General features: G+C 46.2%; 1 protein-coding gene across 1 annotated transcript; it reads right to left on the bottom strand.

The window, feature by feature from the left end:
• Nucleotides 1–10,375: 10,375 nt before the first annotated feature.
• LOC123503947 lies at nucleotides 10,376–10,831 on the bottom strand. The gene has a single exon (XM_045254073.1). The coding sequence runs from the start codon at nucleotides 10,829–10,831 to the stop codon at nucleotides 10,376–10,378; it is 456 nt and encodes a 151-aa protein (XP_045110008.1).
• Nucleotides 10,832–17,807: the final 6,976 nt, after the last annotated feature.

Below are 17,807 nucleotides of genomic sequence, written 5' to 3'. Positions count from 1 at the left end.
AGATTAGTGGGGATAGTGGTAGTAGCAGTAGTCATTTTAGTCATAATAGTAGTAGTAGTAGTAGTAGTAGTTGCAGTAGTAGTGGTGGTGGTGGTAGTAGTAGTAGTAGTAGTAGTAGTAGTAGTAGTAGTAGTAGTAGTAGTAGTAGTAGTAGTAGTAGTAGTAGTACTAGTAGTAGTAGTAGTAGTAGTAGTAGAAACAGCAGTAATAGTAGTAGGGAGGCGGTGGTGTAGTGAATTAGGTGGTGAGCGTGAGATCGGGCTGATATCCATGTGTAGGTTGGAATCCCGCCAGGAGTCATTTTGGAAATTTGTCATTTGTCGAGTGGTTTAAAGTTACCTATATGTCACCATCATACCTAGGTTGTAGATGGAGGTGTAATTGCCTTACACCAAAGATGCACTTGGGTGGTGATATTGGTATCTCTATAAATAAAATTGCCTGCTGTGCTAATGGGTGGAAGCTGGACAGTGCTTCTCATAATCTTCAAGTAGATCTATAGGTGCTGTAGGCCATAACATATATAAAAAAAAAAAAGTAGTCCTTGCCGTCAAAGGACTTCCGTAGACTTAAGGCCTATGTCTATTTAACGTTCATTTATCGTCCACAATTGTCCTCCGTATCCGTCTACAGTCCTCTGGTCGTCCGTAGCGGTTGATATTGAAATATGGAATCATAGCATTAAAATAGTAACTGTACAGCAAACTATAGATGATTTTAATCATGAAAATGGTCTTAGAGAAAACTGAGATGTCTGAACATATTTAACGCGTTGGAAGCTTGTTCTTTCATCATCCTCACACCATCTGTATTTTCCGTTACCGGCAGTGAACGTATATGGACATGGTGCAGACCTCTATTCAACGTCAAGTTATCATCCACGGATGTCCCCTGTATCCTTGTACAGTCGTCGGGTCGTTATATTTCTATGTATGCTTTCTTTGTGTGCCACAAGGATGCGACAGGTATATTACCGAGAGGTGTTAGGGTATGAATTGTATATAATTATTTTTCCTTTGTTTCTACTCGCAGCTGTGAGAAGCTGGGTTGATCTTAGCGAAAAGCTCCTATAAGTGCACATTCCTTTTTTTTTTTTTTCCTGCATACAATTCCAAGGAGATCATGCTGAAGTCAGTGTCTGTTCCCACTGGTTCAGTGTGGGAATCTCTGGTTGCTGGATTATATATATGTAGCTACTTATAACAGATTATACATACCTTGAGTACTAACATATATTTTCTTTCTTTCACTTATAATTAACATTGTAACCAATGCATTTGTAACTATTCTTAAATGTAATAGTCGGTCACCGGTGCCAGTGAGTTTTTGCTGACAAAGATGGACAGGACACAGCTATGTGTAGAAACAAGGGAAAAATAACTATATACAATTCATACCCTAACACCTCTCGGTCACATACCTGCTCCGTCCTCACGGCATAAAAAGAAAGCATACATAGAAATATATTAATCGTGTACCTAACCATATTAAAGTGTACTACAGGAAGTTAATAGTCGAAAACGAAATCGCCGCGAAACAAACATCGTGGCAGTAAGGTTAAGATGAGAACAAAGTAAATAAATTAATAAATAAATAAATACTAACAATAGGAAGATGGTAGTCAGGAAGAGATTCCTCCAAGACCTGAGCAACTTCAGAGTAAGGAGAGAAAGAAAAATTTGTACAATAGATATGGAAAAAAAAAAAAAAGATGAGAAGAGAAGATGGCAGAAAATGACATTTGGCATAGCTGAAATGATAGTAGTCGTAACGTGGCAAAAATGTTAGCTGTCTAATGACTAAGAATCTTCGTTGTGCCAATCGGTTTAACAATTGTGAGAGGAAAAGATTTGGGAAAAGAAAACAATGGTAGTGATGGAACGGAAGCCGAGTATGGATACGGATATTGCTGAAATATGTACTTGGAAGAACAAGGGAAGAGAGCAATTCTATGTGTTAGCTCGAACAACAATGATCTTGTACACATTCTCCCCAAAGGGACGAAAAAGAAAGAGTAACGTCGCAGTGATACTGGTGTAAAGAAGGCGCCACACAGCTACTTGGAGTCCCTTGAGATAGTGGTATTCATGGAAATGTCTTGTGTTAACAGAAAATAAAAAGGGCATGACGTGCTCAGTAAAAAAAATACCGTAAAGCAATGTGAGTAAATCTATGACAAGAAAAAGAGAAGCGAAGCAGTTACGATGCTCTCGTTGGCATTAATGAGGTTTTGAATGAGGATGTGAACAATCCTTAGTGATAATATGACTATACGTTCTCATCCAAAACTAAACTAATCTGAGAAATACTTAAAAAAATATTAATAACACACGCCTGTAGAAGCATGTGCAAGGTGTCCATTAAAGTCACTTATAGTGGTAGCGATGTGGCAGAGGTAAGTTAACGTAGGCTTTGGAAGCCGGAGTGTTGTGGACGTGAAAAGAAAATGAGGTAACCAATACAGCTAGTGTAAGGTGTATGGATGGAGTAAATTGAATATTGCAGTGCATGTGGTTAGGAATGCAATCCGAGATTGTAAGAGTGAGTAGTATGACTAGAAGGCGGGATGGCAGGGGTCGGAGGAGGATTACCTGGTAAGCAAGTGTGACTATCCAAAGCTGGATCAGAAGCCTTAGTTTTCTTGAGCCTGTCACTATGAACCATTTCTACAGTATTGAGAGCTGGGTCAAAAGCTGCAAACTTGTTACCAATACTCTCGCTGACAATTAAGCTCGAACCCATGAACTTAGGGGACTATTTGGATTCCCTCAGGGGCATTTGAAGCATCATCGTATCTCCTTTAAAGGTGATAGGAGCTGCACGCTTGTGCTGCTGCTGCATCATCTCATTTCTGGAAGCTAGCAGTTTCTCCCTAACTTTTTTATGTATATCGATGAAAACTCGCAGATGCTGGGAGGAGTAGTATCTATGTTATAGACAGGCATAGAGGGACCCACCAACAAGTCGTATGACAACCTCTTATCTACTCCATAGAGAATATAGTGCGGGATTTTCGCAGATTCACATACCGAACCATTTATGCAAGCTGCAACCTGAGGGTTGTCGTGTAAGCTAGTGACAACATGTCGGAGAGCTTCAAGGATCTTACGATTTGCCCTCTCTATCAGGCCATTTGAACTTGGATGGTAAGCTACGGTAAACGTCTGTTTGATGTTATATTTAGCGCAGACCTTGGTTAGCAAGGCATTTCTGAACTCCATGCCATTATCGCTGAGGAGAACACATGCATAACTAGCGCATGTGCAATCGCAGGTGCTGTCTTAGCTTTTACTGGGGACAAAACTACAAAACGAGATCTATGCAAAGCAAGAGATACTGGGAGCCTTGGCGACTCTTAGGAAGCTGCAGAAGGTCCATTGCGACTACATCCCATGGTTGTGCGTGTGGTGGGTATCCTATTATAGGTGCAGGACCAGACGTAACGCCCTTATGCTTAGCGCAGCTAACGCAACACGAAACATACTCGACGTCTATTGTACAATAATATGCATGACAGACGGTAGCTAGGGTTATGTCGCCACCTGGATGTCCAGCTTTAAGGTGATCGTGCGTAAGTTGTTTAATGACTGGATAGAAAACTTCTGGAATAACCAAAAGATCTTTACCTCTGCATAAGACATTAGATGGTGATAAAATGGATAGTGAGAAAAGTACATGTAATGAGGGCAAGGTGGAAAGATCACCAGATTCCAGAGCAAAAATTACTTTCTCCCATGTCTCATGCTTACGCTGTTCCGCTCCAAGTTCCTGGAGACAAAAATTATGTACTGGGGTTTCTTGAGACTGCACTCACTGGAACATTTCATGATAAAGCTTCGGCTATGACATTCGCACGACCTGGAAGGTACTTGAACTGAGGAGAGTAATCCTGCAATGTAAGATACCAGCATGAAAACCTGCCACTGAGATTGCGTCCCTTGAAAAGATTTGTGATGGCGACGTAATGTGTGAAGACTGTGATTGAGTACCCGAGTATTAGATCTCGAAAATGAGTAAGACAGCTAAAGCTTCCTGATGCGTGACTAAGTAGTTCGCTTCCACGGAGTTAATTGCCTATTAGCATAGGCAATCACATGATTTTTACTCCTATGTGTCTTTTGAGTCAGCATTGTGCCGAACTCTAAAGAGGTTGAAACCGTGTAGAGTTCAAAAGGTTAAGAAGTCAGGGAATGCTAGAACGGGAGCCTGTGTGAGAGCTGTTTTTAAATCCTGGAAACTACGCTCCTGTGCAGCACTCCAATGAAATGAAACGTCCTTCTTGAGTAACTGGTTGAGTGGTGATGCAAGTTTAGCAAAATCCTTAATAAAAGGTCTGTAGTAACCTGCTAAACCTAAGAATGATCTCACATTCTCGATGGTTCTTGGTTGTGGAAATTTTTTGACTGCGGACACTTTATCGTCCATTGTGTGGATTCCCTCACTATCGACAACGTGCCCTAAAAAGGTGATTTTGGACTTCAAAAACTCGCATTTTGACAGTTTTACTCGAAGGCCGGCTTCATGCAGTCGCTGTAAAACTGAACGCAAAGTCTGAAGATGAGATTCAACAGATTTACTGGCGATGATGATGTCATCCAAATAGGCATATACAGAATTACCTAACATGTCTGCAAACAATGTATTGATCATCCGCTGGAATGTAAGTGGCGCAGACTTTAGGCCAAACGGCATGCGCAACCACTGATAGTGCCCTGATGGCGTGCTAAACGCAGTGATTTCTCGGGACTCCTTCGCCATAGGTACCTGCCAGTAACCCGACAGAAAGTCCAGACTGCTGAAAATGGTGTTACCACCACCTAAGGACATAAACAAGTCCCTCAGGACCAGTAGAGGGTAACGATCATCTTCTGTGACCTCATTTATTTTCCTAAAATTAATGACTGGGCGAAAACTACCATCCTTTTTTAGGAGTGAGGAAGAGGGGACTGTTCCAGAGGGAATGTGAGTGTTCGATCATTCCCTGATGAAACATCTCTTTGACTTACTCATCCACTATTTCCCTCTGACTGGAATACGGTGTTTGGAAGCTCCATACTACCAAGGGGCTCGCCAGGCACGATGTTCCTGAAAAATATCCAGTAGCGAATGCTTCAACTCTGGATAATCCACAACATTGACAAATAAATTTAGAGGTGGGCCTGATCCCAGCTCGTTGTCAGAGGTGGATGATACCGTTGCGACACAAACTGTAGGAATAAGTGGTAGAGACCATGTTTCACACGTACTGGTTCTCCTGTAACATTCACTACTAACGCAGAAGTAACATTACCTTCCTGAACTGCAGAAAGCGTGGACTCTACTGCAAGGCTCTGAAGTTTACAAGGACCAGTGAAACATATGTCACTGTTAACTGGTGCATCAGGCACTGTGATGGGGATACGCATTGCTACGCGATCCGGAATCTCATGGTTACCCAGCACAGTGGCTTTAACGCATCTCCAACTGAGAGGTGACGTGAAAGTGGAAAGAGACGCATGAACAGACGGAAGTATACTTGAGGGACTCCGGCCACGTTTGTCCCCGCCGCTACGCATTGTGTTCATGGCGAAGAGATAATGGCATAGGTTCCTGCATTGCCTGAAGTGTCTTTCCCTGAATTGTGACTGAATTATGGTTTGGAAGGACTTGCATGTCAAGGAGCTTCATATCTGACAACCCCAGAAGTCCGTCAGCTGGAAGATGGAAGTTAGAGGTGACAGAATTTCAAGTAGTGAATGGGTAGTCCTCTTTTTATGCGTATGGGTAAATTAACCATTCCTGAAATACTCAAAGCTGAGCCAGTCACTCCACGCAGGTGTAAATCACTCTGGCGTAACGGCCACCACCCACCGCGAAAGATTAATTTGATAGCTCTAAATGAGTCCTCCGAGAGGACATTCACAGTGGCACTAGTGTCCATGGCCAAGGAGAGTCCGCACGACCCTATCTTTGTAGGTAGAGCCAAGATAGTGGACTGATCACAGGCAGCGACAATACTGTCGTAAATGGCTAAGTTCTTCGTGCCTGTGAACACAGATTAATCATGTGGATTTTTTTGTTGCAAGGCATGCGGTTTCCACCCCGCCGGCTAAGGGGCACCAACACGTCGTCCATCTGTTTCCGCCCGCATATGTGCAATCTGTCGGCAACGATCTGATGAGTGACGCCCATAACCATGGACAAGGCAAAAATAGGGTGGTGGTGAAAAGGAAGTGCTCATCCGATAGTGGGCTGTGGCAAACCTACCAATAGCAAAAGTAGAGGAGGAGGAGGAGGAGGAGGAGGAGGAGGAGGAGGAGGAGGAGGAGGAGGATTGGACTGGATTGGATTTTAACTTAGGCGCCGCAACAGCAAGGGTCATCTGGCGCCGCTACAATATGTTAAAAAAAAGCATATCGTTTATAAAAAAATACTAACTAAAAGCAATTAAAAACAATGAAATTAAAAGTAACTAAAAATACTAAAAATACAATAAAACGAAATAAAACATAAAAATACATATAATGAAATAAAATCCACAGATTGGGGAGGAGGCCAGTTTCTCCCAAGAACCTAAAATCATCATGGCCAGGGGCCAGACACGCTGGTCCGAGGAACTTAGAGAGATAATAGACACCGCTATCTCTACCGCAACACCGGTAGAGGTAGCGGTGTCGTGAGTCCATCAAACTAGGGCACTCTACCAGCAGGTGCCGCACCGTAAGTGGCACCAGGCAGTCATCACAGTAGGGTTGAGGGTCCATGGTCAACAGGTATCTTTGTGTAAGGTACGTGTGACCTATTCGCAGTCGAGTTAATAATATCTGTGTACGGCGGTCGCGGATATGGGTGTATGTCCAGTGATGGAGAGCAGAAGTGGTGATATCTCCCATTTTCGAGGTGCCGAGGGAGGAGGAGGAGGAGGAGGAGGAGGAGGAGGAGGAGGAGGAGGAGGAGGAGGAACAAATGTTGAAGTGTGAGCTATTTGAGGAAACTGAATTAAAAGCATTCAGTGGAGGGTTACTTTTATTACAAAAATATTTGGGTACACATATAAATAATATTTACAATAATAATTTTAATAAGTTTGTATGCGATTGTGTATGTATGAATGTATGTATGAATGAGTGAATGTGTGTGAATGTGTAGTGTTTTGTGTTGTATATTATACAAATATAAATAAAATGAATAATACAATAATAAGAGAGTAAGACAAATATATTATAAAAAAAAAAAGTAAATAATAAATTAGTATGCCATGAAATGTGAGACAGGAAATGTATGGTGATAACAGAAAATGCAATGATTGTAGGGCAGACTTAAGTAAACGGCCGCTACAATACTCCCCCCCTAGTTTCGAGGGAGGAGAAACGAGATTTTCCTGGTGCGGCTGGATGAGTCAGGACCGTCCAGGGACGTTGTGGCGACCACCTGAGGTTGAGCAGGGTCAAGCAGGTAGGCCGGTTTGACCCGGTCCATGGACACAGCGTCCTGAGTGCCGTTCCGGTCGATGGTCACAGTCTTGCGTGTCCGCCGCAAGACACGATAGGGCCCTTGGTATGGTTGTGAGAGGGGGCGCTGAACAGCATCGACGCGGACGAAGACGTGTGTACAGGTGTCCAGGTCCTGGCTCACAAAAATCTTCTTAGGAGAGGAGCGAGGCTGGACTGGCTGTAGGTTGCGCATGGCACTGTGGAGGCGGGTGGCGAAATCTCGGGCACTGCACAGGTCTGGCTCTTGTGAGGGCACCAGCATCTCGCCGGGAAGCCTGAGGTTGGCGCCATACACCAACTCGGACGAGGAATGCTGGAGGTCTTCCTTGAGAGAGGACCTGATGCCGAGGAGGACAAGAGGAAGAGCCAGGGACCAGTGTTCGCGCTGTGAGGCGGCCATCAGGGAGGACTTGAGCTGGCGATGGAATCTCTCAACCATCCCATTTGACTGGGGATGGTAGCTCGAAGTCCTGTAGCGCCGTATGCCGAGAAATACCATGATCCTATTCCAGACATTAGCCTCGAACTGGCCACCACGGTCTGAGGTGAGGCTCAGAGGAACACCGAACCTTGAGACCCAAGTGGCGATGAAGGCATTGGCGACGGTGTCGGTGGTGATGTCTGGAATAGGTGTAGCCTCAGGCCAGCGTGTAAACCGGTCCACGCACGTAAGGATGTAGCGGTGGCCGGCAGAGGCGGCAGCGGCCCGACCAAGTCAATGTGGATATGGTCGAACCGTCTGGAGACTGGAGGAAAGGTGCCAGGCGGAGAGTGTGTGTGACGAGTCACCTTGGAGGCTTGGCAGGCGGTACAGGTGCGGGTCCACAGTCTGACATCTCTGTTGATGCCCTCCCAGATGAAGCGAGAAGTCAGCAGGCGCTGGGAGGCACGGATACCAGGGTGAGAGAGGTCATGTAGCTGACGGAAGGCCTTGACGCGATGCTGCTGAGGCAAGTAAGGGCGGACGGCCTCTGTGGAGACGTCAGCATACAGAGAGACCTTGGTACCTGGGAGTGTGACTTTCTTCATCTGGAGCGCCGAGTTCTGCAGGAGGTTTTCCAGCTCTGGGTCGCCGGACTGGTCGGCAGCTATGGCAGTGTAGTCGATGGAGGACACAGCAGAGATACCACGGGAGAGAGCGTCAGCTGGGGCGTTGTCGACACCTTTGATGTACCGGATGTCGGTGGTGAACTGAGAAACGAAGTCCATATGGCGAAGTTGCCGAGGAGAGTAGGTTGCCTTGTTTCTCAGGAAAATGGTGGTGAGTGGCTTGTGGTCGGTGTAGATGTGGAAGCGGCGGCCTTCTATGTAGTACCGGAAGCGCTTGACGGCCTTGTAGATTGCGAGGAGCTCACGGTCGTAGGCACTGTAGTTGGCTTCGGCAGTGTTGAGCTTCTGGGAAAAGAAGGCGAGCGGCTTCCAGGCACTGTCCACGAGCTGCTGGAGGACAGCACCAGTCCCATTGCCAGAGGCGTCAGTTGCGATGCTCACCTCTGCGTCGGGGACAGGGAAGGACAGCAAAGTTGCGTCGCTGAGGGCCTTCTTGGCAGCGAGGAAGGCAGCGTCAGTGTCCGGTGTCCAGGTGAGCGTGACCGACTGACCACGCTTGCACGGCTTGATCATGGCGTGTAGAGGCTGCAGCAGGAGAGAGCAGTGTGGAATGAAGCGGTTGTAGTAGTTCACCATGCCCAAGAACTCTTTGAGCTGGCGCTGGGTAGATGGCTTCGGGAACTGCTGGATGGCTTCACATTTAGTGGCAAGTGGAGTGATGCCTGCTGGAGTGACGGTATGACCAAGGAAGGTGAGCGAGGCCACGCCGAACTCTGACTTGTCGGCGTTGATCTGGACACCGTAGTCCTGGAGGCGGCGGAAGACTTGTTCGAGGTGCTGTCTGTGCGAGGCTTCGTCGGGGCTCGCGATGAGAAGATCGTCGATGTAGGCGAAACAGAAGGGAAGACCGCGGAGGACCTCGTCGATGAACCTCTGGAACGTCTGTGCCGCATTCCTGAGGCCAAAGGGCATCCTAACGTATTCGAACAGACCGAAGGGAGTGATGATGGCAGTCTTCGGTATGTCGTCAGGATGAACAGGAATCTGGTGGAAGGCCTTGATGAGGTCGATGCGGGAGAAGATGGTGGAACCAGAGAGTTGCGACGAGAACTCCTGCAAGTTAGGCACAGGATAACGGTCTTCCTTGGTGCAAGAGTTGAGAGCTCTGTAGTCTCCGCAGGGTCGGATGTCGCCGTTTTTCTTCGGGACGACGTGAAGAGCTGATGACCAGTTGCTGCTGCTGGGCCGCACAATACCTTGCCGCATCAGAGACTCGAACTCGGCCTTGGCCTGGCGGTAGCGTTCGGGAGCAAGACGGCGGGCCTTGGCGTGTACAGGCGGTCCTGAAGTCTCTATGTGATGCTGCACATGGTGTTTAGCGGGCACGCTGGCTGAGTAGGGTTGAGTCAGCGTGGGGAAGGACTTGAGTAAAACAGCGAACTGGTGGTCCCCTTTGATGACAGAGAGGAGAGTGCTGTCTCCTGGTGCTGGTCGAGCAAAGGAGGAGACAGAGGTCAGAGGGTCGACTAACCTGCGGCCTTTAACGTCGACCAGCAGGTTGAAGTGCTTGAGGAAGTCTGCTCCGAGAATTGCCTGGCTGACATCCCCGACGTAGAAGGTCCATTCGAAGCGACGTCGGAGGTAGAGATTCACTTGCATGGTGCGCCGTGAGTAGACGGGAATCTTGGTCCCATTGGCGGCGTAGAGATGCAAGAGAGGCGGCAAGGTGCGTAGACTGGCGGGCGCGGGGATAATACTGACATCGGCGCCGGTGTCTATGAGAAACCTTGTGTTGGAGCGGCAGTCTCGTAGGTGGAGCAGCGCTGAGAAACACTGGCGGGCAATTGGCTGCATCACTGCTCGCCGTTGGTGTTTGACGTGTTGTAGGTGCATGGGGAAACGCACTTGTTGGCCTTGGCACCAAACTTGTTGTGGTACCAACACATACCTGGGCTCCTAGAACGGTAGCGGCGCTGGAGGCGGCGAGGAGTGGAGGAACGTGAGCGACGGCCATCATGCAGTTGCTTCTTCAAGTAGTTAACCTCGGTGGTAAGCTGAGAGATGAGCTTGGTAAGGTGAGACAACTGGGTGTCATTCTGTGTGGTAGTGACAGAAGACACAGGAGAAGCAGGTGTTGCAGGAAGAATCGCCTGGAAGTCGTCTGCCAACTTAGCGATGGCGTCAGGTTTCAAAGTGTCCTTGACGCTGAAGAGGCTACGCTGGATGGCAGGAGGAAGGCGCTGGTAGAACAGTTGCTTGAAGAGATCAGCGTCGAAGGCTTGGTACTTGTCACCAAGCAGTTGCTTCATGCGACTCAGCAACTGTGACGGCTTCTCATCACCTAATTCCTCACTAGAGAGGAGCTCACGGAGACGGTGGCGACGGAAGATTGTAGACTCGTTAGTAGGGCAGTCTTCAAATCTTCATAGGGAGTGTCAGAGGAGGCAGCAGTGGAGATGACGACAGAGATAAGTGTAAGCACGTCGGATGGCAAGAAGCTAACAGCATGGTTGAATTTGGTGAGGCTGTTAGTGATCTTGGATGCCTTGAAGCTGCACTCCAAGAGACAGAACCACAAGGATGGGTCCTGCGAGTAGAAGGGAGGTGCCTTAAAAGACACCGCCGTCGCAGCAAGGTCTTCCTGAGACATGGCTGGTGGTGGTGATGGGCACTAGGCTCTGGCGTGAAGATCCTATGGGTCACAGCAGGTCTAGGGAGCTGCTGTTGTACACAATAGTGTCACTGTCACTGGCGTGTGTCACTGGAGTGTGTCACTAGTGTGTGTCACTGGCGTGTGTCTGCACAGGGGGATGGGGATTCACGCCGTATCCATGTGGCGGGTCGAGAAACACTCAAGCCGTAATCCAGGTGGCGGGTCAAGCACGTAATCCAGGTGGCGGGTAAGCACAGTAACACGCCGTAATCCAGGTGGCGGGTAAGCACAATATCACGCCGTAATCCAGGTGGCGGGTAAGCACAATATCACGCCGTAATCCAGGTGGCGGGTGCAAAGGTGAAAATTGGAAGCTGGGCGGGACAGAGGGACGCAGAAGGTGTCGCTGTGGCACAGAAGGTGCTGTAGGAGGCACAAAAGGTGCTGTAGGAGGCACAGAAGGTGCTGTAGGAGGCGCAGAAGGGTGGGCGCAGAAGGCGCTGAAGGTGGGCGCAGAAGGCGCAGCAGGAAGGGGAAGGAGCACAAAGGTGCTAGGAGGGGGGGTATAGTTAACCCTTACTATGCCTAAGGCATAATATTTCTCCCGGCCTAACCGTCAACTCCACGAACACCACATATGGAGGTGGAGCTTTTTCGGGTAGGAGCCCTCCAACGGATACCCCAGGCGGAGCTGGCGCAGGTCTTTGGGCTAGGAGACAGTGGCTCTTATACAGCCACGGTTCCTTCCTCTTAGCTAGCTCATGGGGTCACCATTTGTTGGTATGGAAAGAGTACCAACTATTGGAGCTAAGGCTAATTGAGGAAACTGAATTAAAAGCATTCAGTGGAGGGTTACTTTTATTACAAAAATATTTGGGTACACATATAAATAATATTTACAATAATAATTTTAATAAGTTTGTATGCGATTGTGTATGTATGAATGTATGTATGAATGAGTGAATGTGTGTGAATGTGTAGTGTTTTGTGTTGTATATTATACAAATATAAATAAAATGAATAATATAATAATAAGAGAGTAAGACAAATATATTATAAAAAAAAAGTAAATAATAAATTAGTATGCCATGAAATGGTGAGACAGGAAATGTATGGTGATAACAGAAAATGCAATGATTGTAGGGCAGACTTAAGTAAACGGCCACCTCTACCTCAGCCACACCAACCTTGTTCCCCAGAGGCAGGCAAGACTCTCAATGATGGACACCTACTACAAGCGCAAACACCTATGGAAAGCAAACACCTATGGGCCGCCACCATGGCAGTAAAGGCCCATGCCAATCCTTCGAATTGGCGAATCAAGACGAACGAGCGAACTTTGTTCCCGCAGTACTTGCAAACAGCTCTCCATCTACTTGCCTGCAGGTATGGACGTATCCTAAGGGTTCTCCACCTTGTCTCCATCTTCAATACTCTCCACAACTGAGATGATTTGTTTCAAAAGAGTAGTTTCTGCTCCGCTCCCAAAAATACACAACATTTTCTCTTTAAAGAGGTCATAATTCTGCCCAAGGTTCCGGGCCAGAAAAGAAACACCTTCAATTATTCTTTGAGCCCGTGAACCAGGTGTTAATTTTGATATGACAAAAGCAATTTTGTCTGTCATCTGTCGTTCCCGAGTGACGCAAGACATCCTCACACATGGTCATGAACGTGTAAACCGAGTACGAGTAATGGCACCAATCGCTATCTGTGTAGTTTTCATTGTTCGCCAGCTGGTTTAATTCACAAGTTGGTCCTGCCTATCGCGCCGAACTGTCGCTCTTGTGGAAGCCCTATTAAAAAAATATGTATACAGATATTCATGCCTACATACCTCATAATATAAACGTTTGGTTATTTATCTATGTGTCTGATTGAAAATGACATAAAAATATGCAATATGTTCCTAATAGTGCAAAGTATGGATGTACCAGTGTCCCATCAAAATATTTTTTGTAAGTCTAATAGTACATATATACCTTATCACAAAATTGTCAGAGTTTCTGCATAGGATAATGCTCCACTCAAAAAGCATAGAGCAAATATCACTAAGTAGCATTTATAAAAAAAAACAATTTTCGGAGTCTGTGCCGAAATAACCTGGCCAACATTACCGAAACCGAATTTTCCTAACTGAATCACAACAAGCGAACTTGGTATGCCTTTGATCTCAGAAAGTTCCTCAGAGTTGGCACTGTCCATTTTCTAAGTTCATCCTCACTAATATCCATAGTGTTATCCATAGTGAAGTCGTTGTGTAGCGAGTGTGGCGATGGCTCTTAACACGCTAGATTTGTTTACGTTTCGATAGAACAATCTCAGTGCATGTCAGACAATATCCTCTATACTGTTTATTTCTTAAGACTATTAATTGTTGTGATTTTCTGTATGAATATAATTTTTATTAATTTTTATGGAAAGAAAAAAGGCATTAAAACTACGCTTTACCTATTAATGATCTTTTCTATTTTTTGTCCCAGAAATGGAGATGGGAAAGAAGAGCGCTCAACATATATATAAACATTTCCACTTTTTTAGCTTATATGCCACGAGTACATTCTTAGAAAGATTATAACTATTTTATTAAACCATTTAATATTTACAAAACGTGCAGAAAAGTACGTTCCAGTTGACCAACTTGTTGTGAAATAATTAACCCATCTGGTGGTTGAAGGCACCTACATAGCAGATCGCGAATCGCGATCGGTCCCATTCACATCCTGCCCCGTGAAAGATCTAACAGTATTTTCGGTTTTAAGAAATCTTACTTTTTGACCAGTGACTTGTGAACCTACAGTGTTAGTCGCCATGGTTGATACAGGTGTTGCGCGAACGGGATAATGCTATACCACTCCCCAACGTATGAACATCGCCGGATGGCTGAGAAATTTGAGCTGAATATGAATCTGAGTCTCTCATCAGCAGTAACTGACTCAGGAGTGTCAGAGCTATTTAACTTATTATTCTCTTTAGATGTGGGGTTACTTTCGCATTGTTGTCTGATTTTAGCTTCTTTCTGCAATATTTCGTCTTCATATAGTTGCGTGTATTCATCAAATTTATCGGGTTTCTTCGCCATCAGCAGTCACTGACACAGGAATGATTTACCCAAATTACAATAGAAGTATATGATATAAAAAAAAGAATATATGAAATAGCATGCAGTCACTGGAAAATATACAGTTACTCATACATTACAGTTGTATATACATGAACAATCAAAGAGAATTAATGAAGTGCTATGCTTAACGTAGTTATGAAATAAAAAAAAAAAAAATTACCTGATAACTTCCAGCATAAAAATAAAATAATGTGTGATGCTATTTTGTGTAATTGTAGAGTAATAGCTTAGTGGATGTGCTCACATGAGATGTGAAAAAAATGTACAAAGCGAAGGTCACAGCTGCTCCTCAGGTGACCTTGAAAGGCGGCAGAGTGTCTGCCAGAGAAGTAATGCCGTCACAGAACCATCAGCAGTCACCGCAATTTTGTAGTCCTCTGTAGACCCTGCTTCAAGTTATGAAATTATGCAAAAATCTGAGAAGTGTTCCACGACTGAGTTATATGTAATAAACTCCGTAGCTGTAACAAGGAAATATGTATGAAATCCATGCGACACATAGCGTTATGTGTGTGTGCTTATAGTATGTAGTGTAGTATTATACTTCTCTCTGTAGCGATGAATGAGAAGTGATGAGAGAGAAGCCATATACCATTCTGGTTGCCCAACTGAGTGATGAGTAAGATGCAATACGGAAGGCGGGTGATGGTAATACCGCTCCAGCCACCCAGCTGCTTGCGGCTCGCTCAGAACAAACACTGTGGGGAATATTTTTTCTGAATTTATAACGTGTAATATTTCCCGTCTTAACCCCCCGGAAGAAAACTACACATCACTTCAGAAAGTGATGTGTAGTTTGGGGGTAGAAATTGTAGTAGTGAAGTTTTGCGTTAGCTCCCTCTACTAAACAGAGCCAGGCGGTAGTGAGAAAGATTGTTTAGATAGCTTCTACTGACTTAGCGGATGGATCAGCCGCTGAACTGACTTGCCAGTGTGTCCGAGAGAGTGTGTTATAGTATGTAACAGCCGTTACACACTCACACTTTCACTGTAATATTAAAGTTTATTGTTCACTGGTTTCCTTATTCGTGCCACCATAAGCCATCAATGTTGTGGTCAATGTTAGGTTTGTAGATGAGCGGTCACGAGGTTCAAGTGTCATGTGTTACGGAATTCTCTCACATAGTTATCTCAGGGATATTAACATAAACACAGATTGTTTTTTCACTATATTAAGAGTACAATTATTTACACTACGCTAAGAATGTCTGTACACACACAAGTCCAGAGCTCCCTTGCAGTCGCCAGGAGAGTCGCGACCAGCTCGTGTGATCGCCAGACTCCAACTGCCCTTAGGCCTTAGCTAGTCCTGTCCATCTTCGTCAGCAAAAACTCACTGACACCGGTGACCGACTAAGAATAGTTACAAATGCATTGGTTACAATAGTTAAAGTGTTACTTAATTAGAAATGAAAGAAATATAATATATGGTATTACAAAATGTATGTTTATGCTGTTATAATTATATATATATATATATATATATATATATATATATATATATATATATATATATATATATATATATATATATATATATCCAGCAACCAGAGATTCCCACATCGAAATTGTAGGAACAGACACTGATTTCAGCATGATCTCCTTGGAAGTACATGCATGGGAAAAAAAGGAATGTGCACTTATAGGAGCTTCTCGCTAAGATCAACCCCGCTTCTCATGGCTTTGTGTAGAAACAAGGGCAAAATAATTATATACAATTCTACCCTTACACTACAGGTAGGTGTGGCTATATACGAGTAGGGGAGGAAGGGTGGAGCTGCAGGAGGTGGGGCTAGCCTTGGGATGCAGGCTGGGCAGGTGGCAGGTGAGCTGCCTTCATTCTGTCCCATGAAGCGACGTACAGGTGGCTTTTTATTTCAAGGGGAACGTACTTCTTGCTCTGGTGCAGCACGCAATACGGACCCGTGTAAGGCGGCTGGAGAGGTCCTGTGGTGGCTCCGGTCCTCAGGAAGATCGTTGTTGCATCACAGAAGTCTGCTGGGAAGTGGATGGGGTGGGAGAGGGGTAGACGAGGAGAAGTAGGGTGGAGATACGCCTTTGCCTGCCGCAACGCCGGTAGGAAAGCCAGGATGTATCCCCTGGGCCCTGGTGCAGCGAATTGGCCAGGGAGCCTAAAGTCCTCCCCATAGACGAGCTTCACCAGTGTGTGATATATGTCCCTCTTCTCCATGGCCCTCCAGGTCAGATGGATGATTGGGAGGGTGTCAACCTAGCTGCCAGGATAAGGAAGGGCGCGAATCGCCTCTTTGAGGCACTGGTGAAAGCCCTCTACCATACCTTTGGTGATAGGCCATGGTGTGCTGGAGCAACGTACCTAGGAAGACCATGAGCTCACCCCAGCTATGAGACTCGAAATGCACCCCCTGGTCGGTGATGATGGTGACTGGCGCTCTGAAGTTCGACACCCACCCCGAAAGGAAGTGGGTGGCCATACACTCTGCTGTGCTGTCAGGCATTGGAATCGTGGTACCCCAGCGTGTGGTCCGGTCCACACAGGTGAGGAGGTACTGGTAGCCATGGCAAGGAGGTAGGGGGCCAACGAGGTCTACGGAGACAGTATGGAAGCGTTCCGTGGGCAAGGGAATGGCCTGCAGCGGAGTGCGGATGTGGTGGTGAACCTTGGCGGCCTTGCAAAGGAAGGCAGGTGCGGACCCACTCTTTAATCTCCTTCCTCATCCCTGGGCACACCACTCGCCTGCTTATGATGTATGTTGAAGATGCCAGGATGGTTGAGAGCCTGGTAGTGGTGGAAGACCTGCCGACGGAATGGCCGAGACACATATGGGCGTGCACATAACACCACAGTGGCCTTGGAGAGTCAGGGAGCTGCTGCTGGACGAGCTGCAGTGACGTGGGCCCATCTAGTGCCTGCAGTTCTGGGTCGTTCTCTTGCACTACTGCTACCACTGAGCAGTCCAATGGTGGGAGACGAGATGGGGCAGCGACCGTGCAGGCGGGAGCATCGCCATAGGATAGAGCATCAGCCAGTGTTTTCTTCCCCCTGAATGTGCATCAACGGCTTGTTCTTGGTGAGCACATGAAGCTCACGTTCCTCCAGGAAGTGGCAGATATGACGCACCGCTTCGTACACTGCCAAGAGCTCCCTGTTGAAGGCACTGTAGGAGCGTTGAGCAGGTTACAGCCGCTTGCTAAAGAAATCAACTGCCCTGAGCCGCGGCCGTCGTAATACTCACAGGCCAGACGGTTATTCCATTTAAATCTTCGTTACGTGCCAAAAGAAAGGTAACCCAGCCCTACTCAGTATACGCTGCGCTGTGAGAGGGTTAGGTCGTCGCTGTGTTTTTGCACAATAATTTTCAAATATATTCCAGTATATAGATGTAATGCCACAGTGAGACCTGCACACACCACATATATTGTGTTTAAGAGTGTGAGTGTGTGTGTGAAACCATTGCTTTTGTTATGATGATGGTGATGGTGATACTAGTAATGGTTACAAATTAGGATATATTATTATGGTGTTCAC

This window comes from Portunus trituberculatus, chromosome 15 (assembly GCF_017591435.1).
Source record: "Portunus trituberculatus isolate SZX2019 chromosome 15, ASM1759143v1, whole genome shotgun sequence".
NCBI classification, from domain to species: Eukaryota; Metazoa; Arthropoda; class Malacostraca; order Decapoda; family Portunidae; genus Portunus; species Portunus trituberculatus.
The sequence above is the reverse complement of the archived record's forward strand: the minus strand, read 5'-3'. Positions and strand labels throughout refer to the sequence as shown.